At 40.7% G+C, this 26,711-nt stretch overlaps 1 protein-coding gene across 1 annotated transcript in view; it reads right to left on the reverse strand.

The window, feature by feature from the left end:
- Positions 1 to 26,711, reverse strand: part of LOC122816888 (V-type proton ATPase catalytic subunit A) — a 449,147-nt gene that overhangs the window by 80,683 nt on the left and 341,753 nt on the right. The window contains exon 11 of the mRNA XM_044089962.1: positions 3,512 to 3,575. Coding sequence (XP_043945897.1) covers positions 3,512 to 3,575 — 64 coding nt within the window. The remainder of the gene's footprint in view (positions 1 to 3,511; positions 3,576 to 26,711) is intronic.

Raw genomic sequence — 26,711 nt, forward strand, 5'->3', positions numbered from 1 at the left:
GAATTTCGATATATTTATGACATTTAGGGAAGTCGGCGTGACAGAATTCGGCTAAACGATTCACAGTTCAGCACATTCGGAAATGTGCCTTCGCACATATGAAGGTATACCGGGCAAGGTTATTGTTACTCATAAGATAGGGTACAATAGGGTTAACAAGTCTGGGTGGCAGAGCATTTTAAATAACAAAGAAAAGACATGGATTATAAGGTTGGGAGGATTATTTTCACCTACTTTAAATGAGTATCTGTAATTAACCAATGGAAATTGTATCAGTATTATTTAAAGAAACATTTGCAGGATGTGACTTTATAATTCTGAAGAAGGCAGTTGTTGCCAAAACCAGTCTGTTTGTTGTCGTCTTATAGACAAGACAAAATTATATTAAATAAAAGGATTTGGTTGAATTCATCACAACCTCGTTGAGTACTGGTGATTTTTGATTTTTTATGTTGGATTTGGGCCATTGCACCTTGCCATAATTGCGAAGCTTTGTACAGGGTTTCAAGGTTATTGTTGGCAAGTGTTATTAAGGTAGAACAGTGGGGCATATAATATATTTCAACTTGCTGATACAAACCCATTCATCACATATGCCTAAACAAAAAGAAAACAAAGGAGAGTGAATGGGATGCTGCTGTACTATAAAATAAATATATTGACAATTTAACAAGAAAATATCTAATGACAGTTTCAAGGCAAGCAAGAAAACAATGTAGCCTCTTGTACTAATGAAAACTAAACAGCATAGCTTTGTTTTTGTGAGGGAGTTTAGCAAAAACTGTCTACTAGCCAGGCTTGTTTCTGTAATACTGAGGCCATTTTGGAAAAAAGCTTTCAAATGTATCTGGGGGACCAGAGAAATAAAATAGCACAGCATTATTTGGGTAGCAACAGATGCTAACAAAGATTTTTGAAGAAACAAATAATGCAAAAATTGATTATGAAAAGTGATTAAAATCTAGTTACTATTTTGAATTTCATAAATGTTACTTAGAATACTTGTGTTTAACTTGTGGGGCATTTGCTTATGCATTTTTTCAGTCTATTATTTTCTGTTTGACTAACAAAATGTCTGGTAATCCAAAAAAATGGCCTTGCTTGCAACGAGATGAAGAAAGATAAAAAATTTCAAATAAGCAACTAAGAAGTGCTTAAAAAAGAGAACTTTAATGTAACAAATAAAAATAAATCAGCTAAATTCAATAAACCAAGCGTTTTCATCTCCAACCATTTGGAGACTTTATCAAGACATAGCATGCCCCAACTGATAGTATTTATGAGCATTTGAGGGATATCAGACTGCAAAAAGAAACCAATGCCCTTGCAAAACATTGTATGGAATGGTCCGGACATGACTTTAAATTCACTGTTATTGAAGTTATTGAACTAGACCCAAGAGGTGGAAATTGGACTTTATATTTGGAGAAAAGTGAGGCCTTATGGCAGTTGAGAACAAATGCAACTCAATGGCCAGGCTTAAATGAATCTGTTGCAATTACTTGCTTTTTAAGATTAAAAGCTTTAGACAGATGATGCTTTTAAAGAATTGTAATTCTTAATAGTTGAAACATATGCATTATTTTTATGTCTTATATGTATACATTGGTGAATTTTATACTGTATCTATTATGTGTTTATTTATACATGTATTTATTCATTTATATTATACTATATTGGGGTTATTTGAGGTGTACAACATATAGGAAATGTTGAGTTTTTATTAGATTTTTATTTACACACATTCAATTGTATTTTAATAATGTATTTTATAGTTATGTATTTATATGTATTATAGTGGGTAATATTTAGGATGATGAATGTTTTTTGTGTGGTTATTTGACATTATTAGATGTAAATTGTAGGAATAGTCATTGCTCATGAATTATTCATGAACCCTGGATGTTGATTGGTTCAGTAATTAACTTTGTATTATAAATTTACTATCAGTTGGGGCATGCTCTGTCTTGATAAAGTCTCCAAATGGTTGGAGACGAAAGCGCTTGATTTACTGGATGTATCTGATTTATTTTTATTTGTTAAATTAAAGTTCGCTTGGGAGGGTGGCCTAATAGTTAAAGTGTTTGCCATGCAAACACAAGATGCAGGGTTTGAGTCTCACAAGGGATAATTGGCTAGGTTTAAAATGGATCACAAGGGCAGTTAACTTAGTACTAATCTATGAACCTATGAACCTATTTAAGCACTTCTTAGTTGCTTATTTGAAATTTTTTATCTTTCTTTATCTCTTTGCAACCGAGGCCATTTTTTTGGATTGTGGTTTGTTTTTTTACTTTTAAAAGTTTGAAAATATCTGGTAACCTACTTCTGTCCAACTGTTTTCTAATAACCTGCTTTATCCTTTACATGGTGGCAGAGACACTGGCAACTGTCCCAGCGATCAGTGGGTAGAAGGTACTGAAACCTGTTCTGGACAGAGGGGTGGTTTATCACAGAATGCATACATTCACACACTCATACACTACATGCACATGTATGGACAATTTAAAGAATTCTAATTCATCTGTTGCTTACCTTTATTATGAAGGAAGAAATCAAAATGGCTGGAGAAAACCAACATGGATGCATGGATAATCTCCATACTCAGCAAAGAATGCAACCCTGCCAAAAATCAAACCTGAGGACATCTTCCTGTGAGGTGGCAATGCTTTTAACTGTGCCACTGCCCCCACCCTGTTTATCTACTTTTTAAACTAAATCCTAGCACTGAGAAAAAAGAATAGATCTGTGAGAATCTATGCTGGAACAACAAACCTTTAATCAGTGAAAATAATATTAGCAGCAATATTACACTGACATCAAAAAAGTTGTATTTCACCAACTAATACAGCAATTTTGCTGGATCCAACTCTTTGTATCTCCATACCTCTATATCTCTAAATGTACTTATGTCAAGATTGCACAAGCTTTGGGGTAAAGGCAAAACTTCCGTTACATCACAACTCTGCAGTCATGCTTAATTTAATCAGTATTTCCTGATGAAATATGGGAGTCAAAGAAAATGATCTGGCTTTTTTTTAAATCATCAAAACACCATGCAATGTTTAACAGTTAACATGGTGTGTTAAAAAGTCTATTTCAAAAATACTGAATAAACTCCAACTATATCTAAGGCAAACTAGGAGATGTAATGCTTTTAAAAAACAATTTGATTTTATATATATATATATATATATATATATATATATATATATATATATATATATATATATATATATATATATATGGGAAATATGAACTATATACAGTCAGCAATGGCTTCCAAGCATCTCGATGATCAAAGATCCTGAACTTGAACTAAATCTATAAACCCATAAGTGCTAAGTCATGGCATTGATTGTGTACGTGACAAAAACAAACAGTGGAGAAATGTGTGACTGTGCTTATTTTGCACTTGAGAGGTTGTCATTAAGTGCATTTCACTGACATAACATTAGTAGAACATGTAGCAGGTATTTATATTAAAAGAAAATTAGCTATCATATCTTACCTGTACAATACCCAGAGTGGCTGATGTCACAGGATCTGAAAAATCACCACCAGGTGGTGAGACCCTAGAGGGAAGGACCCAAAAAATTCATAGTAAGTGCAGAGTATAAAATAACAACTCATCTATAAGCAGAGGTATAGCCAGAAATCTTCCTTTTGTACTCAAACCTAGTGTTGCTGCCCCCACCTCCCACCTATCATTTTAAAAATGACTCAGCCCTCAAAATGCTACCCTCCATATATACAGGAAGCGGCACATTATACCTATGAAAAGCTATTTTTAGAGGTGTTTTACTTTCACATAAGCATTTTTGTATGTCTCTGTACTATAACCATTTGTTTACACAGTTCAAAACATTCAGTGTTTTTCGAATGCTGACATTTTCAAGAGATGCTCAGAGGAAAATGTACACATTTGAGTATACTGCATATGTCTAGCTACACCCTTGTATAAGGTACAGAGCTTCATCTTGTATTCATATAATCCCAACTAGAATCTTGTGTGACCTAGCTCAGGCCACTTTACTTCTCTCACCGGTCACACCTGAATATTCTAGGATACACCATAGCTAGTCTGTATTTTGGTCATACTTATCTAGTCCTCAGTGTTGGCTGTAAACATCTATTGCCAAATGCTGGTTACACCCATCTCCTTCTTTTGATTACTGTGAAGATAGGTGAAGGCTGCCAGCCTAGCCAGATAGAATTTTGTAGATAATTCTGTCATTTGTAAATATTAATGTAAGCACGTTGAATGTTGAAATTCAAAAATGTAACAACAGTGCACTCTGCTATAAGAAAGCTGATAAGTCAAGCATTGTGAAATTCTTTGATCTAAAACTCGGAGCCGAGATGTCCAAGGGGAGGCATTCTACCTATTCTTTTGAGGCCAGACTTAATGGCTAGAATTTACATGTATAATTTCTTTTATTGCTCTGGCTTCCTGACCAGCTACAAGATCAAAAGAGCAATTAACTTCTGCGTTTCTGTTAGCCTGAGAACCAGAAAGAAATTATGTAATCTGAAATGAATCAGTGGTACTGTGTTATCAATTTAAGGATAGAAAGAATGAGAGCATTTGAGCATTTGTCTTGAGAACATCCAACTCACCAGCAATGTCTTGCTCTATATGCAAGTTTATTTTAGAACTGTGTTTTCTCTTAGATATAGCTAGAAACTAGGAAGATTAGATTAGTTTTTTTCTGTATTGATAGCAGAGCTTTTCTACTGTATTATTTTAAGTATTTCTCTTAGCTCTCTGAACTCTTGACTAGCACTGTGTGGTAAGATGTATTGCCTTGTGTTTTTATTATTTATTATTAAATATTTTTGAACCTTTCAACTGTGGTCATTTTGTGTAGAGATAATTTAAGCTCTAGAGTACATTGGACGTATATAGTGATACTGGCCAAGCCACTCCAATAAGCCTTGACTGTTCAGTTGCACTTAACATTTAGATAATAATATTGTACGGTATAATTGGACACCCTTTCATAAGGGCCTTTTGGTAGCATAAATATTAGTGGGTGGTGGCAAGTAGTACTACTGTATAGACTGGGTACAAGAGTCACAGCTGGAGAACCTGTGCCAGCCTTCCCCAGGAGTGTCTGTATGGTCGTATATAACTCTTATCTCAAAGTGTGTGCACGTCAGCTACTTGGGCAGAGACTCAATGCACTGGTTGGACAGAGAGGGTGCTGGAGGTTTTAGCTTGCCCACTAGGCTGAGAGCTGAACCCTATAGTGGGAGTCTTACTGGGGACATGGAGAGAAAGGGAAAAACCAGCCCTAGACTGACTGTGATCTCTGTGTGCTCTTAAGGGAAATTGTAATTTTCTGTGTGTGTGCTTATTATCCTTTCCCTATATGGACACCCCTCACTGGTGTTAGTGGTGAGGATTGAAGCTCCTTGATTGCTGGACCAGTGCACAGGCATCACATGTTAATTGTTTGGCAGTGGTGGGATATCCACACCACATATTACTTGGTTGGCAAATACTAATTCGTTTGTAGTGGTGTGGATAGTGAATTCCTGTAGCTTATGTACAGTGATCACTGAAGATGTTTTTGTACTCTAAATCAGCCACTCAGTGATTACTCAGAGTTCAGATCACAATTGTTTTATTTCTTTTGTTAGATTAGTTAGTCAGGGAGAGCAGGCAACATGTCAGCAGAGGAGTAAGGAAAGCTAACAAGGAGCCAGCTGGCTAAGAGATGCCAGGTTAGGGGACTGGTGCATGGAAAAATGACTAAGGCAGACATGATTGCAGCTTTGGTCATAGGTGCATCAGAAAACAGCAACCAGGAGGATGATCAGACTGACTGTGGAGATGTACAACACTCAGGAAATGGACAGCTCAACTTTTGTGCAGAGGACTTAAAAATCCATCTGGAGCTAGAGAGGCTTGTGTTGGAAGCCAGGCAATTAGAAATGGAAACTGTGGAAAAGGAGTGGCAGAGGCAGCCCAAAAAGGAGATGCTGACTCTTCACCAGAGTCATGGAGGTAATGCGAAAGAGAGTAACTGGACCCCAGAAGCACAAAAGGTCAGTAAATTTCTTCCGCAGTCTAAAGAGGGGGATAATTTTAATAGTTTCATTCATATGTTTGAGAGGGTATGTAAACAATATGATGTTGACCAAAGGCCCTGGGTATGGTTCCTGACCCCCTTACTCCATGGTAAGGCTGTAACTGTGTTGTCTAAAATTTCTGATCAGGAATGTTTTGATTATACTACTGTTAAGAACTGCTTGTAAGAATTTTTTAAGCTAACACCTGAAACATATAGGAAAAAATTTTGTGAGCATAGACACAAGGCAGATGAAAGTGTGTGTGAATATGTTGCTGTACTAAGCACTTATTTTCATAAGTAGGTGAGTGGATGTCAGGTCACCACTTTTGAAGGGCTGGCAAACCTTTTGGTGAGGGAACAAGTCCTTATCACTTTGCCTGATGACATGAGGATCTGGTTAACTGATAGACAATATGCTACTTCAGATGAGTTGAGGAAGAAGGGAGACCTGTACCTAGCAAGCAGGGCATCCCTGCACAGGAAAGTGGCCCCCAGTAATGCTCATGGGTCTAAAGAAACCCATGGTGGGCAGCCCAGATTGCCCCAACAGAATCTGCCAGTAGCAGGGGAAGCCACTAGTCCAGGTACACGTCCAATACCCTAGGGTTAAATGTTTTGAATGCAACCAGTCGGGCCATGTGGCATACAGATGTCCACAGAAGCAAGGTGGGGAACAAAATGTGACAGAGCCAGTAAGTGGGGAAGACAAAATGCCAGTAGTAGGTTGTCTTGAGACAACAGGGGTACCGAACTACCATCCTGCAGATGCCCTGGTAGGGAAGGATTTTGATGAGGCAGTACTATGTGTTTATGCAGTTAAACACAGTCAGGCTTTGAGACAAGCATGTGGGTCTTGTAGCCTGGGGTAGTAGATTATGCTACAAGATACCCTGAGGCAGTGGCTCTGTCCTCCATTGAGGCAGAAAAGGTGGCAAATGCTTTGTTAGAGATTTTCAGCAGGGTAGGTTTCCAAAATAAATACTGACTGACAGAAGTGCCAGTTTCATGTCAAACCTGCTAGCTTGTCTGTGGAAGCACTGTGGGGTGAAGCACCTGAAGACCACCCCCTACCATCCCCAAACCAATGGTCTTGTTGAGAGGTTAAACTCTACAATCAGTTCTATGCTATGGGCATTTGCAGACCAGTTTAAGAGGGAGTGGGACAAATATTTGGCTCGTCTGTTGTTTACTTACAGAGAGGTTCCCCAGGAATCCACAGGTTTTTCGCCCTTTGAGTTGCGGTATGGGCAAGGGTGAGGGGACCTCTAGATTTAATTCGTGATGAGTGAGAACATGAGTGTGAATCTCACAAGGAGTCTGTTGTGGCATATGTCCTAAACCTCAGGACAAGGCTCAGGAAGCTCATGGGCTTGGTTCAGGAGAACCTGGCAGAAGCCCAACAACAGAAAAAGGTATGGTATGACAGGAATACTCGAGCTAGAGAATATGCTGTAGGGCAGCAAGTAATGGTTCTCATTCCTGTCAGACACAACAAGCTGCAAGCAGCTTGGGTGGGACCCTACAAGGTGGTAAGAAAGGTAAGTGATGTTAACTACATGGTAGAACTGCTAGGCAGGAGGCAGGGGCACAAATTGTACCATGTTAACATGATGAAACCTTACCATGATAGGGAGGCCCTTGTGTTGAGTATTTGTAGTGGGTTGCAGGAGGAGTCTGAGGGAGATCTGATGACTGATCTCCTTAGTCAGGCTCGGATTGACACCTCAGTGGAAGGGGTAGCAATGTCCCAGCAGCTATCGCCTACCCAGGTTTTAGAAATCTGAGCAGTGTTACAGAAGTTTGGGGACATGTTCACTGGGAACCAGGGTGCACCCACCTGGTGAAGCACCAGGTGGATACAGGAACCCAAACGCCTATTATGAAGGCCCTTTATAGGGTGCCTGAGGGAGGAGATACAAGAAATGTTGGAACTAGGGGTAATTCAAGCATCCAACAGTCCCTGGGCCTCTCCAGTGGTGCTGGTGCCAAAGAAGGATGGCAGCACCAGGTTATGTGTGGACTACAGGAAATTAAATAGTCACACAGAGTCGGATGCTTACCTCATGCCTAGGACAGATGAGGCCGTAGAGCAGCTGGGTGGGGCTAAGTATCTTACAACCATTGATCTTAACAAGGGTTACTGGCAGGTGCCCTTGACACCCAGTGCTAAAGAGAAATCAGCCTTTGTAAATCCTTTTGGCTTGTATGAGTTCACAAAGATGCCCTTTGGGATGAAAAATGCCCCAGCAACTTTCCAGACACTGGTAGATCATATCCTAGCAGGAGCAGGAGGGTTTGCCTTTGCTTATCTAGATAATATTGCTATCTACAGCGATTCCTTGCAAGAGCACCTTCAACATGTCAGGGAGGTACTGGGCAGACTACAGAGGGTAGGGTTAACCATTAAGCTGAGCAAATGTCAGGTGGGTATGGCAGAGGTCTTCTACCTGGGACATAGAGTGGGAAGTGGTAAGATCAGGCCAGAACCTGACAAAGTGGAAACCATTTAGGCATGGCCTGTACCTGTTACCAAAAAGCAGCTGAGGGCATTCTTAGGGACAGCAGGGTACTACAGATAGTTTGCTCCCAGTTATAGTACCATAGCTGCTCCCCTCACACACCTGACAAGGAAGAATAGGCCAGATAAGATAGTGTGGGCATCAGCATGTGAGCAGGCATTCCAGAAGCTTAAGGAAGCTTTGGGAGGACCCCCTGTGTTAACCAGTCCAGATTACAGCAAAGACAAATCATGGGGTGGGGGCTGTACTTAGCCAGATTTCTTCAGAGGGAGAAGAGCACCCAGTGGTTTATCTCAGTCATAGGTTCCAACCCAGGGAGGAATGCTATGCAGCTGTAGAAAAGGAATGTCTAGCCATAGTGTGCGCACTGCAGAAACTTCAGCCTTATCTGTATGGAAGAAAATTCACTGTAGGGACAGATCACAATCCCCTAACATGGTTAAGCAGAGCCAGCCAGCAAAATGGCAAGTTGCTAAGATAGAGCCTAGGGTGGCAAGTATATGATATATCAGTGCAGCACTGCAGTGAAATTAGCAATGCCAATGCAGATGGGGTCTCAAGACAGGGAATGGGGTAAGGTATACTCAGATAAACCTAACCCTCTCATACATTGTTTCTCAAGGGTCTTGAAAAATTAGCTTGAGTTCTCAGGAAGGGGGGTGTGAAGATAGGTGAAGGCTGCCAGCCTAGCCAGATAGAATTTTGTAGATAATTCTGTAATTTGTAAATATTAATGTAAGCCACGTGCTTGTTCTCTTTGCTAAATGTTGAACTTCAAAAATGTAACAACAGTGCACTCTGCTGTAAGAAAGCTGATAAGTCAATGTCAAAGTTAATGGCTAAAATTTACATGTATCATTTCTTTTATTGCTCTGGCTCCTTGACCAGCTGCAAGATCAAAAGGGCTATTAGTCTCCGAGTTTCTGTTAGCCTGAGAGCCAAAAAGAAATGATATAATCTGAAATGAGTCAGTGGTACTGTGTTATCAATTTTAGGACAGAAAGAATGACAGCATTTGAGCATTTGCCTTGAGAACATCCAACTCACCAGCACTGTCTTAATCTATATGTAAGTTTATTTTAGAACCATGTTTTCTCTTAGATACAGCTAGGAACTAGGAAGATTAGATTAGTTTTTTTTTTCTGTATTGATGTCAGAACTTTTCTACTGTGTTATTTTAAGTATTTCTCTGTAATCTCTGAACTCTTGACTAGTACTGTGTAGTAAGAAGTATTGTCTTGTGTTTTTATTATTTATTATTAAATATTTTTGAACCTTTCAAATGTAGTTATTTTGTGTAAAGATAATTTAAGCTCTAGAGTACATTGCATGTATATAGTGATACTAGCCAAGCTACTCCAATAAGCCTTGACTGTTCAGTTGCACTTACAATTTAGATACTAATATTGCACAGTATATTTGGACACCCTTTCATAAGTGCCTTTTGGTAGTTGATAAATATTAGTGGGTGGTGGTAAGTGGTACTACCGTGTAGTCTGGGTAAAAGAGGCACAGCTGGAGAACCTGTTCCAGCCTTCCCCAGCAGTGTCTGTGTGGTTGTATATAACTCTTATCTCAAAGTGTGTGTGTGTGTGTGTGTGTGTGTGTGTGTGTGTGTGTGTGTGTGTGTGTGTGTGTGTGTGTGTGTGTGTGTGTGTGTGTGTTAGCTACTTGGCAGGGACACAAAGCACTGGTTGGACAGAGAGGGTGCTGGAGGATTTAACTTGCCCACTAGGCTGAGCTCTGGACCCTATAGCTGTGCCAGTGGGGAGTCTTACTGGGGACCTGGAGAGAAAGGGAGAAACCATCCCCAGACTGACTGTGATCTCTTTGTGCTCTTAAGGGAAATTGTACTTTACTGGGTGCATACTTTTTATCCTTTCCCTACATGGACTCCCCTCACTGGTGTTAGTGGTGAGGATTGAGGCTCCTTGATTGCTGGGCCAGTGCACGGGCATCACAGTAGCACACAGCTAGACTCTATAGTTGGGTATATCCCATCTAGTCTCTTGTTCATAGCATCATTGATAAGTATGAAGATAGCTGCCCTTGTTGGCTATTTTAAGCCTAGACAATTTCCCTTTTGGTGCTTGAATTAACCCATCTATCCCTTATGATAATCTGGTTTCCAAAGCTCCTCCCTCCCCTCTTTCATTGCTGTTGACTGTTGTAGAAGCTATTTATGTACTCTTCTCACCCGTTGAGTGCCCACTCAACAAACCAGTGCTGCTCGGAAACCTCCTTTTCTACACAACATCTGCTGCTCATTCTCCTGGAGCTCAGCAAAGCTTGGAGTCCTAACATGCATTCCAGAAGTGTTTTATGTGAAACCACTGCCATCCAGGCAAACTTAAGTACCTTTGATTGCCAAATTGTACATACGTTTTTTTGATTGATCGCTACTGTTTTTTGCTTTTATGTGTGCATTTCACTGAATTTTTGTAAACACATTGCCTTTCCTGTCACTGCTACAGCTGTAAGACTGCACTGAAATTCCCTACAACAAGGGATGCTCATCTAGTTGTTTAAGTGGTTTGTATTAGCATTGCACTTGTGGGTCTCTTCTACTGTGTTTTTACATTAAGAGGAATAGGTTTATTCAGCTTGTGGCAGGAGGTGTTTGCCTGGTTTATCTGAGTTGGGAAATACACAAAAGGATTCATAGTGTAGTCATTGTTATTGGCCAGAGGGCGCATTATTTAGTTATATGTTTTTCCTGTGCTGCCATCAATTTTGCACTTTTGTGTGTGTTAGCAGTGTCCTGTACAGTAGCAAACACCTAGAAAGCAAATTTTCCTGTTAGAATAGTCCACAAAACTGTAACCTGTAAAGCAGCAATATAGTTTAACTACCTTGTGCGCTGACAAGCTTAGAGCAGCTAGTTGGGCCTTGAGTGGCAATACCTACAGATTTAGTTGAATTCAGTATTGTGTAAACATTAAAATTAGTAGACTTTAGTACGGTTTAGCATAGTCTGCCCCAGTAAAGCACTGTTATTGGTCTGCACAATGCACCCCTAATAGCCTTCTAACCTCAATACACCTCACAAATCAAAAGTACTGGGCAGTGTGCTATACAATTTCCTAACTTATCTGTAGACTGCTTAGTGCATATGAGCATCCTGAGACAATGTAGCAACCGCTTAATCCTTAAAGAAGCAAACATAGTATGTGAGAGGTGTACTTATACAATGACACTAGAGGCTAAACTCTCACATACAAGTGTACATCAGGTTGTCAAAACCACATACACAACACCCATCTCATATAGCACACAACACATGCATAGACTAACATATGCTGAGGCACTTAAAAGCAATCTTCCTAAACAACAAGGATCTCCTAAACCATCCATTGTCAGACCCGTGCTTCAGCAAGCCCAAGGCACTCAGAAAGAGTAGCATCTAGCACCACACATACTATCACTCTCAGTGGAGCCCCCAGCATTAAGCCCCTAAGTCATGCAAACACACTTCCCAGGACTCTCACCATAGGGGGCTCCATATTAAGATATACTGATGTTCCTCTAACCAGGCTGAACAAAGAAAAGATAACTGCTAGTTGCTTATCTGGAGCTAGGATCTGCTAAATTGTGTACACACTCAGGTCATTGTGCCACAGATACCAGTACAATTCCATCATAGTCCATATAGGTGTAAATGGCCTGAGATGTACCTCCCTGGACTATATAAAGAGAGACATTATGGAGCTTTCAGACTATTTGTCTCAGGCTGGTATGACCCTAGCATCAAGCAACATATTGCCTTTGCCAAGGATGAAGCCACAATATGAGAAAAAAAAATTCTGTTGTCATTCTAAGGGGATTCAGTAGTTGTCAGCTTGGGAGGACATATTGCTTTGCCAAGGATAGTCTGCACCTTTCCCCTCTAAGCTTTTGAATACTGGCTAATAAGCCCCATAGTGGCTTTTTAGGCAATGCCAAAATGCCAAAACCTATCAACATAGCAAAATCAATTCAACATATCCTCAGGGTGTTACTGTTCAATGTTAGGAGCCTAAATAAAAAACTACATGCCCTCCAAGCCCTCTTCACACTTGAGAATATAGACATCTGTGCAGTTACTGTGGCATGGTTTAAAAAGGCTGAGAGTACCCCAGCAGTGCAAGGTTTCAGTGTCTTCCACACTTTCAGACCAGTAGCGGCTCAGATAAGTTTTAAAGGAGGAGGTATCTCAATATACATCACTAACAAGCATGTCCTAGCCAGATAGAGGTCACCCTCCCTGTCCCAAGAAGCTCACAATGCAAACTTGGACCTACTGGAGACACTTAAAATCTAACCTAACAACCTACTCATGGGAAACTTTAATTACCCCTCTATAGACTGTATCCTACATGGCCTCAAATATACAGGCACAGAGATTTCTGGACTTCATAAATACAAACACCCTTGACCAAATAGTGAATATGCCCACTAGAGGCTCCAATATACTGGACTTCGCGCTCACAAACATGGGAAAATGCTGCACTCCCCAATGTCTAGTCCTCACTGGTAAGGTCCGCCCGTAAAGCTGTCTCCATCGAAATCGAAATCAACTCCATAATTCCAGAAAAAAGCAGTAACAGTTAGGAACTATTCCAAGGAAAATTACCTGTTATTATGTGACGGTTTGTCAAAATTCACTGTCCCTCCAAACCACAAGAACACACCAGCCTATGCTGAATTGCTTTCAGAAACTCTGTACAACCATGTCAATGGCTGCATACAGGCTGCTGTACCTACCAAAGGTTAGCACAGAACTAGTCTCAGAAACAAATTGCCATGGTGGCATCCCAAATTAAACAGAATGTACAACAAAATGAAAAAAAAATATGACAAAAATCAGAAAGGGTAATTCCCATAAAAATAAAAGCTCTTGCATCAAAGTAAATAGGTAACTAAGAGGGGTAATAGGTCAAGCAAAGCCAACTTTGAGGTTATGATAGACTACCAGGTGAAAGATAACCATAAGGCCTTCTACAGCTATGTCAGAAACTTCAAGGGCAGCACACATCAATGTGCTGGCCACATTCACAGAGCTTGGCAAAACAGCAAACCTATTAATGAACAAATTCAGTTCTAACTGTAGCCCCTCACACCCCAAAACATCCCCCCAAAAATCTCCTCATACATAACACCTCCAACTATAACTAAGGAGCATGCACTGGTTACTAAAGCCAAGAACACAGCCTCAGTGAGCCCTAGTAAACATTCCAGGGTGACTCAGGAATAGCCTAAAATATAACTTATCAGGACCACTGGAGTCATTATTTAAGTATAGTCTTAAAACAGGCTTGGTAGCACATGAATGGAGGACTGCAACACTCATCCCCCTGTCATAAGGGAGGGCCTTCAACAAATCTTGGAAACTACAGACCCATTAGTCTGACTAGTCTTATTTGAAAAACCATGAAAAGAATTATCATGGAAATTATTAACAAGGATATAAGAGATCTCCAGACACTGGCTCAATCCCAGTTTGGCTTTGACAAAGGAAGGTCATGCTTTTTGAATCTGGTGGACTTCCTTGAAAAGGTCACGAAGGCAATGGATGAGGGGAAAATGGTGCGGACTGCCCACCTAGACCTGGCTTAAGCATTTGATACAATAACCCACTCAGGCATTGTCACATATTCACAGAACTAGATATAAACCCCTTTATAACACACTTGATAGGTAGCTGGCTCACTGATAGGACCCAGGACCTCCAAAAATGTGTCAGTCACCACTGGAGTCCCCCAAAACTCTGTACTAGGACCACTCCTCTTTGGCAACTACTTCATTGATGTCAAAGCCAATGTCAAAGTCCTCTAGTTAATCAGGTTCACATATGATCGCAAACTGGGAGCACTTATTGAATACCCCCAAGATGAAAACACTCTTCAGAAAGGTCTAATACAGACAAACACTTGGTGGCAAAACCATGGCTTAGAACTCATACCAAGAAAAGCATTATAATACCTTTTAGGATGTCTGCCTCCCTAAGTAACAACATCATCAATAAAACACCCTTAAAAGTTGATTTACTAGTGATTCACTAGTCGGGGATCTGTGAACTTGTTTTGATAGTAAACTAGCCTTCAACCAACATCTGTCCAAGGTATTAAGAAAATTCTGCTATTTTGCTCAACTTATAAACATGCACATGGCATGGCATCTAGGTCCAGAGTGGTCATCATATCACTATACTCAGCCCTCATCAGACACATCATAAGAATATAATGCCCCTTCTGTATTTGCCTGACAAGACATATGCAGCAACTTGAATGTCCACAAAGGTTCCTTACAAAAAGAATACAGGGATTAAACACAGTATCTTTTGCTGTTCACCTCAAAGCCCTGTTTCTTCAATGGGTATCATACAGACTTCTGAGAGGTGATTTTTGGCTGGCATACAAGACATCCCTGGACCTTGTTTTAATGAATCTTTTGCACATCCACAAAATAAACAGCATCAGAACCATTAGATTAAAAGACCAAAATTGTGCTTGCGACATAAATAGGACATGTTGGAGATATAGATATGTTTCTCAGAGAAATCCCATTCTCTAGAACAGGCTCCCCATTCATATGAAGGAGAGTTCCTCCCTAGCCTTACTTAAGTGCAGCTTGGATCAGTTGAGAGCTCAACTATGTCTCTTTTCATGTAGTCCAGGGAGGTACGTCTCAGGTCATTCACACCAGCATGGACAATGACTGAGTCATATTTGTACTTGCCTTGGAGTGACCTGAGTACTTGTGTTATGTGGCGGATCCTAGCGCCCGACAGGCAGATCACCATGACCTTCTCCTTGTTCAGCCTGGTGAGCGGGACATCAGTGTGCCTGACGATAGAGTCACCTATTACAAGTGTATCAGGTGTGTTGTTTAGCCTTAAGGGCTGTGACTGTTCAGCACACTGGCTTTGTGAGCTATGTGTTGCACGTGTTTTGTTTTGGGGTAGCGGTTGCTTGGGTGTTTGCTTTGGAGGTCTCTGCTGCTTAGGCAGATTTTTATTTAAAGCCTCCAAGTATGTTTTTGTGTGTTTATGTGTTTGGTTTGCTGTCGTGGTAGGTCTGTTTGAGACTGGAATTGTAGTGAGTGTGGTTTCCTTCTCCTCCTGACTGGTTACACCAGTACTTAGTTGAAAGAGCTTAGCCTCCAGTTTGGCTATATGGTTGCATCTCTCACATGTGTTGGAATTTGTTGGGAGGAGGAGAGGGTTGTCTGTGTACATGAGGCAGTTGTAACATTGCCTCAAGATTCCCAGATTCACCAGCTGGACCGGAGAGAAGATTGACAACTGACCTATGGACATGCTAGAATAGTATTGGGAATTCCTTTATAATTGAAAAAAGGGCCAATGGGGAACAAGGTACTCAAGGGGAGTTTGTGAGGGTGTAGTGCTTTTAATTTTTTAGTGCTGACTTATATAATTGCTTTAGTGAGCAAGTGCCAGGTAACTTAAATGCAATGTGTTACAGGTAACTTAAATGCAAAAATGACAAACAGTAACTTTCTTTCAAGTGAAACAAGGAAATAAGTACAGTAAGCAATGCAGATATCACTAGAGATCCACAGAAGCTGAAAAGCCGATTTAGGTGGAATTAGCGTTTCAGGAAATAACAAGCAAACAAACAACAAGCATACAAACAAAGCTAGATTCAGCAGGCCTGGATCTAGTCTATGCTACAGCAAACAAGGTGTACCAATTTCAGTAAGAAACAGTTCAAATATGCAGGCACTATAAGCCTTTAACCAGAAATTCCCAGCTCAGAAGGGCAGAGTCCAGCCTCTCCTCCCACAAGAGTGCAGACCACGAACCTTCTTAATGTAAAATAACTGGCCTGAAGCCCAAGTGCTTAAACCAGAACTAATACACTTTTAGAATAACAGACACTGAGCCCTCAATCAGCAGTTCCCAACTTAGAAGGATGTAAGCTACCTGTCCTGCCACCACAGATAATTATTTAAACTGTGTTTTTTTTTATTATTTTTAAAAACTGTAAAATTATTGTTCTTAAATGTGTTGTAATACTTCAGAGCTTTTCTCCCCAGGCCTTGGCTAAAATGCGGTTAGTTCGCATATTAAATAGCACTACTATCAAACTTTAGCACACTCTAACCTACTCTAGTGCCAAAGCCCAGAGCCACACAAGGAGAAATCTCTATAGCCCAGTCCATGACTTATAGTAGCCCACCCAAATACAGGTCTGGACAACATGGATATGCAATTTACAAATGTCTCCATAGCCAGACAGAAATGGGCATCCTGAGACAATGTAGCAGTTGTCTCATGTTCATAGACAAACATTTAATCCTTAAAGAAACAAACACAGTATGCTAGAGACGCACATACACAATTTCACTGGAGGCAAAAAAACAAGGTTGTGAAGAACACACACACTACATCCACTAAACACATAGACAACCATATGCTAAGACACTAAAAAGCAATCTTCCCAAACATCAAAGACCTCCTAAGCCAATAAACAGCAATGCCTATCCTTAGCAATCTCTAAAGCACTCAATAAAAGTGTCAAACACCACACATACACCTAAAACCAGTGAAACCCCAACAGCAAAGCCCATAAGGCAAGCAAACACATTACTCAGGACTCTTGTCATAGGGGACTCCACTGTATGACACACAGGTGCCCCGGTCACCAGGCTAAACAAGGAAAAGATAACAGGCAGCTGCTTATCTGGAGCCAAGATCCACCAAGTTTCACAAATGCTCAAGTCACTACATCACAGGTGCCAGTATGATTCTGTCATAGTCCATGTGGGTGTTAATGACCTGAGACGTACTTCCTTGGACTATATGAAGAGAAATGTTGTCTCTGAATATGTGTCTTAGGCAGGTATGTGACTTGCATTGAACAGCATTCTACCTTCACCAAGGATAATGCCAAAGTACGAACAAAAGATGAATGATTTCAATAATTGGTTTAGTTTCTGGTGTCTTTCCAGGGGATTCAATATTTATCAGCATGGGAGGACATGGATAACAGATCATCAGCATGGGAGGACATGGATAACAGATCATCAGCATGGGAGGACATGGATAACAGACCATCAGCATGGGAGGACATGGATAACAGATCATCAGCATGGGAGGACATGGATAACAGATCATCAGCATGGGAGGACAGGGATAACAGACCATCAGCATGGGAGGACATGGATAACAGATCATCAGCATGGGAGGACATGGATAACAGATCATCAGCATGGGAGGACATGGATAACAGATCATCAGCATGGGAGGACATGGATAACAGATCATGTTACTTTGCAAAGGATGGTCTGCACCTGTTCTTGTAGGCTGCCAAATATTGGCTAAAACGTTATCTACCCCTTTAGAACCATTTTTAGGAAAAGTCAAATTGACAAACCTACTGACATAGCAAATAAAACCTAAAGAGACATAAACGTGCTACTGCTCAATGCTAGGAGCTTAAACAAGAAAATCCATACCCTACAAGCTCCCTTCAGTCTAGAGAATATTGACATCTGTGCCATTACTGAGACATGGTTTCAATCTGCAGGAAGTACTCTGTCAGTGCAAGGCTTCAGTGCTTTCCACATATTTAGAATATCAGCTGCACAGAGAGGGACATAAGGTGGAGGAGTCTCAATTAATAAAAACAAGTATAACTCTAGGCTGATTAAGCAAGACAATGGCCTGGACTTTATCCATGTGAAAACCACCATAGACAAAGTCCCATACCATATCCTAGCATACTATATATATATATATATATATATATATATATATAGAATACCCTCTAGCTCTTATCAAGACCTTTTGTAGTTATCAGAACAAGATATAAATAGAATATGAAGAACTACCGAGTTCAAGTAACCAATACCAATGTTCCTTATTCTTTTGTCATAAAATGCAGTCATTTCACCTCCAACTAAGCATCTTTAATTTGGCCGTAATTATCTCTCCTGCTGTAAGTAATAATATTACTCACTCCTGCTTATTTTGGTTAAATTTAAAATATCCCCTCTTTGAACATTCACTATTTACCATAAAAAGAAGAAGAATTTATACTAATCTTACACCAGATATACCTGTCTAATGTTTGATATCATTACTGTAAAACAGGTCCATCCTTCTTTGCGTTATTCCCCACATCTTAACATGTCATTCTTAGGACACCTACTTGTTGCATAGCTGTTAAACGACACAGTATACAGGTTTCAATCAATGCGTATAAAGAAAACACTGAAAAAATGGGTTCAGAACTTACAGCACATATGATCCAACACAGAGCTGCAGCAATTCTTATCCAATAGTTTTGAGGAGCCATAATCATGGTATGCAAGATCTCCATTTATAAGTCATGTTCAGTAGAAACAGTTATGCATTTGTTACTATTAATATGACTTTTAAATGTATAACTGTTACTAATGAATATTTTATTTATTATTTTATTTATTTTATTTGCAGTTTGTTTTCCAGGATAGTCCATTTGGCCACATGAGCCCATTTTCAATGGAGTCCTAGGGAGAAAAGCTCTAGAAAAAGTACAAATACATAGTAGATAGAGCAGCAAAGATATTGGTACAAAATTCTTGTAGTACACAAATTCTAATAAACAATGCATTTTTACATTTTTATATTTTTACATGTTTACAACATATAGTACACAATTCTAATAGCTAATAGATTGGTAGTATAACAAATCAAAACATTTTTCTTTTAAGGCCAATCAGTGGAGTTTTGTTTGGAGGTCTGTAATGGATCCAGAAAATGGATCACTAAGGATGGAAGAGTTCCTAGGAGACAATTTTAGGCGCCAATGAGTGTGTAAATATTGGATGAAGTATAATCAGGGGTTAGGTGGGGTGGGAGCATGAGCATATCCATTGTGAGGTAGATATGCATGCAGTGAGGTTTTAAACAAGGAGAGACTGTTAGTGGTACGAATGGGAGTTGGGAAAGAGTTCCAGAGGCGAGCTAAAGAGAAGGACATCAGGTGATTACCAGCTGGATGTGTAGGGTTGTGTAATTTAATAAGGTTTTGTGAATTAGATCTGAGGAGTTGATTTGGATTACGCATTGTGAAGGTGTTTGCAAGGGAGGGGCATAGAGATGGTTTATGTATAAGTTTGTGAGCTTGGATAAGTTGGGTATACGTAAGGAAGTGTGGTAGTTCTAGCCAGTCTAGTTGGTGAAGGGAGTTGCATTGGTGGGAGGTGGCTCTATGACCTGTAGTAAATCTGGATATTTTGTTATAGCAGGATGAGAGTTTGGTTTTAAGGGAAGATTGCAGGTTGGTGGGGGTGGATGCACCATATAAAAGGGATGGGATAAGGTATGTATTCGCTAGTATAGTCCTGGTGGAGGGAGAGTTGAAGCATCTGTGACGGTAGAGCATACCAAGTTTTTTATGAGTTTTTTTTATATTGATGTATAAATGCCTGTCAAATTTTAGTTGGTCATCGATTATTATACCTAGTAATTTTGTATCTGATACTATTTCTAGGGAAGTATTGTTTTTGCTGGTAATTGTGAAGGATTTTTTGTCTAAGGAAGCAGTTTTGGAGGCATTAAAAATCATGAGTTTTGTTTTGGTTGCATTAAGGGCCAGATGATTGTTGAACATCCACTGCTCGGTGGAAGAGAAGGTGGCTTGCGTTAAATAGTTAAGAGTTGTGAAGGAAGGGGAGGAACAGATTATAGTAGAATCGTCAGCATATTGAATGATGCTACAGTTTGGAATGGCTTGGTGAAAGTAATTTATAAATATATTAAATAGTAGGGGGCCTAGGATTGAGCCTTGGGGGACACCTGTGGAAGTATTCAGGAAGGAAGAGATAGCTTTTTTACATTTGACTGCCTGCTGTCTGTTTGTGAGGTAGCTTGAGAACCATTGGATAGAGGAGGGAGGATAGGTTAAGTTTTGAGAGTTTGTTGAGAAGCAATTTGTGAGAGATGGTGTCAAAAGCTTTTGACAGGTCAAGGAGGTGAGTGGATATGAAGTGGCTGGAATCACGGGCTTTGTTGATTGTTTCTAAGAAGGCAAGAAGGGCAATGGAGGTACTATGAGCTGGTCTAAAACCATGCTGTGTATTGGTGAGAAGCTGGTTATTGATGAGATAGGGTAGAAGTTGTTGGTGTACACATTTTTTGAGTAGTTTGGAAATGGGAGATAGGATGGCTAGGGCGAAAGTTTGTAATATCATGGTTGTTACTACCTTTGTGGAGAGGGATTATGAAAGCTTTCTTCCAGAGTTGAGGGACCTGACATTCTAAGATGGACCAGTTGATTAGAATAGAAACAGGGAAAGCAATTGCATCTGCAGTTACTTTTAAGATGTTGGGGGGGTGTCATCTGGGGCACTGGAACCAGGTCTTAATTTTAGGAGAAGTCTTTTTATAGTGGTTGTAGGGATAGGATTGAAGGAAAAAGGTGGTGGATGAAGAGAAGAGATATTTGGGGGGGGGGGCTGGTCAGAGGCTGTTGAATTTTTGGTGAAGATCGTTGTTAATTTGCTGATGGAGTCAATGAAAAAGGTGTTAAATTGGTTTGCAAGATCCATATCAGATGCATGTGGGTTAGGGCATGGGTTTTCTGATTTACCAGGGTTGAGGAGGGATGAAATTCCCTTCCAGAATAGTTTGGGATTCGTATTGTGATTGGTTTAAAGGGTAGTGAAATATGTTCTGCGATCAGAGACTACAAGATTCTTGACTTTATTGTGCAACGTTTTGTATTCTGCGAGGGTGGTTGAGGTTTTCATTTTTTCATGGCGTGTCCAGGATTTTTCGCGAAGTCGCATGGTAGCTAGGGTGTTTTTGGATAACCGGGGTACAGGGTTGCTTTTTATGCATTTAGTTTTCAGTGGGGCAAAGGAATTAAGTAGCTTTGTAAAAGTGTTGAAGTGGGAGAGGGCTTTGTCTAGAGGAAGGGTTTTTAGGGGGTTCCAATTGTTATTTCTTAGTGCATTTGTGAAAAATTCAGGATTAAAGTTTTTTAAGCAGCAGGTTGAGATGAAGGAGTGGGATAGATGGGTAGTGGAGGTGAGGCGATGGGCAAAAGTAGGGAAAAGGTCTGCTAGTGGGTCAGGGAGAATGCCGCTATTGGAGATATTCTGAGGGTGGGACACTAAGGTCCAGTCTATGGTGCTTCCATTTGAGGAGTTCTTTGTGGGTCTTGTGGTGCAATTTATTAGCTAGTTGAAGTTATATAAGTTAATATTGAGTGGATTAGTGGGAGATTGAAATGAGGCCCAGTTTACGTTAATGTCGCCCAGGATTATTGTTTCATAGTCAATGCTGGATGAGACCCAGAAAAGAATGTCTTCAAGGGATGAGACATTATCTCCTGGGGGAATATAGAGGGAAAGCGCAAATATGAGCTTATGTTTATTAAGGTGAAGTAGGGCAGGTATAATTTCAGCATTACCGAATTTAGGGAAAGGTTTGGTATAGGAGGTTACTAGAAGGGATGATTAATATAAGAGTGCTACTCTGCCTCCTTTTTTATGTGTTATATCATTTCTAATTATGTGATAGTTGGGTGGTAACAGCTCAGAGTCCATTATATGGGGAATAAGCCAGGTTTCGAAGATGGAGAGAATATCTGGCTGGTTATGTAGAAGCCAGGTGTGGAGGTTAGGAATTTTATTACAAAGGCTCTGAGTATTTAGGGCTGTGAAATGAAGAGATTTATGAGTTACTTCAAAGGGGAGGGCTTGGGTGGTCTTGTCAGGGATGGAGGGGGGCCAGGGTTTGGATGTATGTCTCCTGAAAGGAGTATGGAGATAAGGTGATGTAGGAGATATTTTCTTAGATATAGGTAGCTAGTGAGGTTAATGAGTTTTATGGGTGTTTGGCAAATGTAGTTGGAGGTATTGTGGTTAGTTAGTACTCTACAAGGGGAGAGCATGGTGGTGCTTATGTGGAGGAGACAAGGGGATATATATATATATATATATATATATATATATATATATATATATATATATATTTATTTATTTTATATATATATATATATATATATATATATATATATATATATATATATATATATATAGGGCTGTATGTGTTGTTTGCATAGTAGAGGGTAGTGGCATGATATTCATAGGTTCATAGGTTCATAGGTTCATACTAGGCTATCTGCCCTAGGGCATTTATAAGCCTAGCCAGAGTGTGTTTGGCTTTCGCCACCCATTTTAAATTAATTTTGCTATGCCCTTTTTCGAGGTTAGTATACTGTGCCTCTGTCTAACAGTGACACAGAAGTGATACCCGGGGTAAACCTACGATCTCTCATCCACTCATCAAGATTCCTCTTGAAGACAGTCAATGAGGGACTCTGCCTAACCTGGTCTGGGATTTTATTCCAGAGTGAAGGGAGCCTCTGGGTTATGAATCTGTCCCTCCAGCATGTCCTATTTAGTTCAGTGCTGAGGTTCAAGTCTCTCGAGCACGTAGCTTGATGGGATTTGGATTTTCTGAGGTGCAGCATGTCCATTAATTCCGGGTTGGACATGGCTTTATACGTCAGGCACAGATCGCCTCTGAGCAGGCGGTATGCCACTGAGTAGAGCTGGAGTTTCTTTAACCAGGCAGCATATGGCATCTGTTTGGGCCCTATGATCCTCTTGGTGAGGTACTTTTGAGGTCTTTCCAGTTGCTGCAGGTGTCTGGTAAGGTACATCCCAAAAGGGGCATTGTACTCAATTATGGCCCTGATGAGGGATGAGTAAAGAGGCACGATGACCTCCCCTGATCTAGATGTGAATCCTTTCATGATTAGGTGGGCTATATAAAATGTTTTTCTAACCACTTTGGCCACGTGGTTGTCAAATGAGAGATTGCTATCAACTTGGGTCCCCAGGTCCCTAATTACTTCTTCTGTACTTAATGGATTACCACCTATGTGGTAATTTGTGGGCACTTTGTTTTTGCCAAAGGGGATGACTATACACGTTTTGGCGTTTAGCTTGAGGCCATGGCTCTGGCACCAGTTGTCTGTTTCTATGAGGCCCTTTTGGAGGATGCTTGTGTCGGCTGGAGAGTCGATTATGGCACCCAGTTTGCAGTCATCTGCGAACTTAGTCAGCCACAGTCCTTCCGTGTTGGCCTGTACCTCCGAGAAATATATACCGAACAAGAGAGGTCCCAGGACTGAGCCTTGTGGGATGCCACTTGTAACTGGTTTGGAGTCTGACATGGCTCCAGCAATACTAACCATGTGGGTTCTGTCCTTGAGCCAGTTTGCAACCCATCTAGTGACATAGGGGTTTATATTTAAGCTGGTGAGCTTATCTATAATGCCCGAGTGGGGTATTGTATCGAAGGCTTTTGCGAGGTCCAGGTAGGCTGTGTGGACCACCTTCCCCTCGTCAATGGCCTTGGTGACTGTTTCAAAGAAATCAAGCAGGTTTAAGAGGCAGGATCTGCCCTTAACAAAGCCGAACTGGGTAGGATCCAGTGTCTGTAGGTCCCCAATATCTTTATTTATGAGGTCCATGATGATCCTTTCCATAGCTTTGCAGACCAAGCTAGTCAGGCTTATGGGGCGATAGTTTCCAGGATCCGTTGAGGCACCACCTTTTTGGAGAGGGACCACTGTTGCTGTATGCCACTCTTTGGGTACATATCCTGTAGTAAGGCTGAGATTGAACAGTAGTTTTATGTTTGGGTTTAGCTCTTCTTGGAGTTCATGTAGGACGCAGCCTGGGACACCGTCTGGTCCCATTGATGCTGTGTTTTTTGCTTTGAAGAGGGCAGCTCTTACCTGAGCATCTGAGATGTCAGGGGGGCAGCACTCTGCTGGGATAAATATTTGCCCTTTTGGTGGGGAGGGGGGGAGTTTGTGCTGAACCTGTCAGCTACGAGGCTGGCAATGTCTGTGGGTTCGGTGTATTTTTTGTCATTTTGGACTAATTCTGAGCATATCTGGGAATTCCCACCCAGGTTCCTAACATAACTAAAGAAAGTCTTGTGATTATCCTTAGTGTCCTGTGCAATTTTTCTCTCGAAGCTGGCCTTAGACGATTTTATGAGTGCCAGTAGTTTTTGTTAATACTGATCAGAGATGCCTTCCCTTTTTGGGATTTTGCTCTATCATGCAGTAGCTTCCTCCTTCTATTGTATAGTTTGTTTATGGCTGGGGTCCACCAGACAGGACGTCTGCCTTTGGAGGATTGGGTCTTGGTTTTATTTGGGATTGCATGATCCATGCATTCCTGAAGGTGTTCATAGAATATGTTTATAAAGGATTATGCGGTCTGGGCCGTATTTTCCACAGGCCCGGGGGCTTTGAAGGATTCCACCTCAGTTTTGAGGAGTGTAAAATTTGCTTTAGAGAAGTTTTTCACTGTGGTTTTCAGGGCAGGGGGTGGAGTCGGGATGTGAATATCCAGTGAGATTAGTTTATGGTCTGATCTTACCAGTGAGGGATACACTTCTGGTCTGGAGCATAGAGTCCCCATGTTGGTGATGATCAGGTGCAGTATGTTTTCCCCTCTTGTGGGAGTGGTAACAAGTTGTTCCATAGCATTTGAGTTTATAAATTCTAGGAACCTTTGGGCTAGGGTGTTGGAGCTAGAGTAATGCTCCCAGTCTATGTTTGGGTAGTTGAAGTCGCCCAATATAATGGTGTTTGGAGAGATCTTCATATTTTCCAGTGTTCTCAGGAAGGCAGAGTGGGGTTCCTGGGTTTGGGAGGGTGGTCTGTAGCAGGCTATAAACTGGAAGGCAGTTTTACTCATCATCCCCCATATTGGGGGATGATGTATGACATTGGGTTGTGTTAGGTAGTTTAAATAAATAAGGGTTGTTAGAAATATTAGTTGATTAAGCAGGGACAGTATTTTAGGGGACATGGTTTTGGCTGAGGGGCAGAAAGTTGTTTATTCTGAGTTAGGGTTTACTTTAGGGAGTTTGATATAGGGATTGTGATAGTTGGATTATTAGATTAGTCAATATGTGTAGGTGAATGTATTAAGAGGGTGGGGTTACTTGCAGATGAGTGGTTTATGGGTGGGGGTGGGGTGGATTTTATGATTGGATGGTACTGAGTATGTGGGAGTGGTTAGTTAAGTATGAATGTAGATGATCTGGGGGTGGGTGGAATTTGGGGGTAGGGTAGGGGAGCGGAGTGAGCCAGAACGGCGAACGGAGTGGGTAGAGCCAAATGAAAGAAATGCATGACAGAGAGAAAAACAATCAGTAGGGAGTAAAGGTAAGTTCGGAGTAAAGGTAAACAAGGGGGGGTAAGAGGGAGAGTTCGTTAGTGTTAAAGGGAAAGGGTTTAAGATTGGTTTGAACTGATAAAGGAGTAATGAGGAGTCACTAGGGAATGGCAGATTTATTCTAGTGAGGGTGAGGAATAGAGAGAGGAAGAAAGTTACTAGTGGGTGAAGACTGCCACCTGATGGCCAAATCCTGCAATAGAAGGAGTGGTAGTCACAAGAGGGGCAGAAAATAAAAGGATAAAAGAAAGCCTGAAAAGTTGAAAAAAGAGAGGCTGTGATTAGGCTGGTTTAGGAGGACTCAGATGTGGGAAGGGTACGGCTGCTGGCTGTCCTGGCAGAGAGCATGTACAAGCCACCTAGCAAGTTATTACAGCAGTAACACAAATTAAAGTGGGAGAAACTTCATTTGCACATACTTTCTATGGGATCCTTAGTGAATTCAGTTTAGGTAGAAGCTTTTCTTATTTCTGTTAGAGGTTGAGGCAACAGGGTATGGCAGATGATTGTTTCTTAGATGTCCAGCAACTACAGTTGATTCATTGGAAAAATGTAGGCCAGAAAGGACAGGAAGCTAACGGAAATATAATAGAGAGATAGGTTGTGTAAAACAAGTGACAATATAAATGCTTGGATAAAAGTATGATTAGTAACAGCAAAATAATAAGAACAACACAGTATATCAGGAGTAATTCAAAACAAAATAGCCGAGAACAACTTTACATATATTATGTTACTGTCATTAGTGTAGAATAGGTTATTTTGGTGAGGACTTTTTGAAGGGGACCTTAGCTATACAGTCGCTTCCGATTAGCCCACGTAGCAGATGAGGCAAATGCAGAGAACAGGCTAAGACAATTGGTGCTTTAACTTACATCTATAATATCTTGCCAGAATAAGATAATTTGTT

Source organism: Protopterus annectens, chromosome 12.part0 (genome assembly GCF_019279795.1).
Source record: "Protopterus annectens isolate FY-2018-M chromosome 12.part0, PAN1.0, whole genome shotgun sequence".
Taxonomy (NCBI): Eukaryota; Metazoa; Chordata; order Ceratodontiformes; family Protopteridae; genus Protopterus; species Protopterus annectens.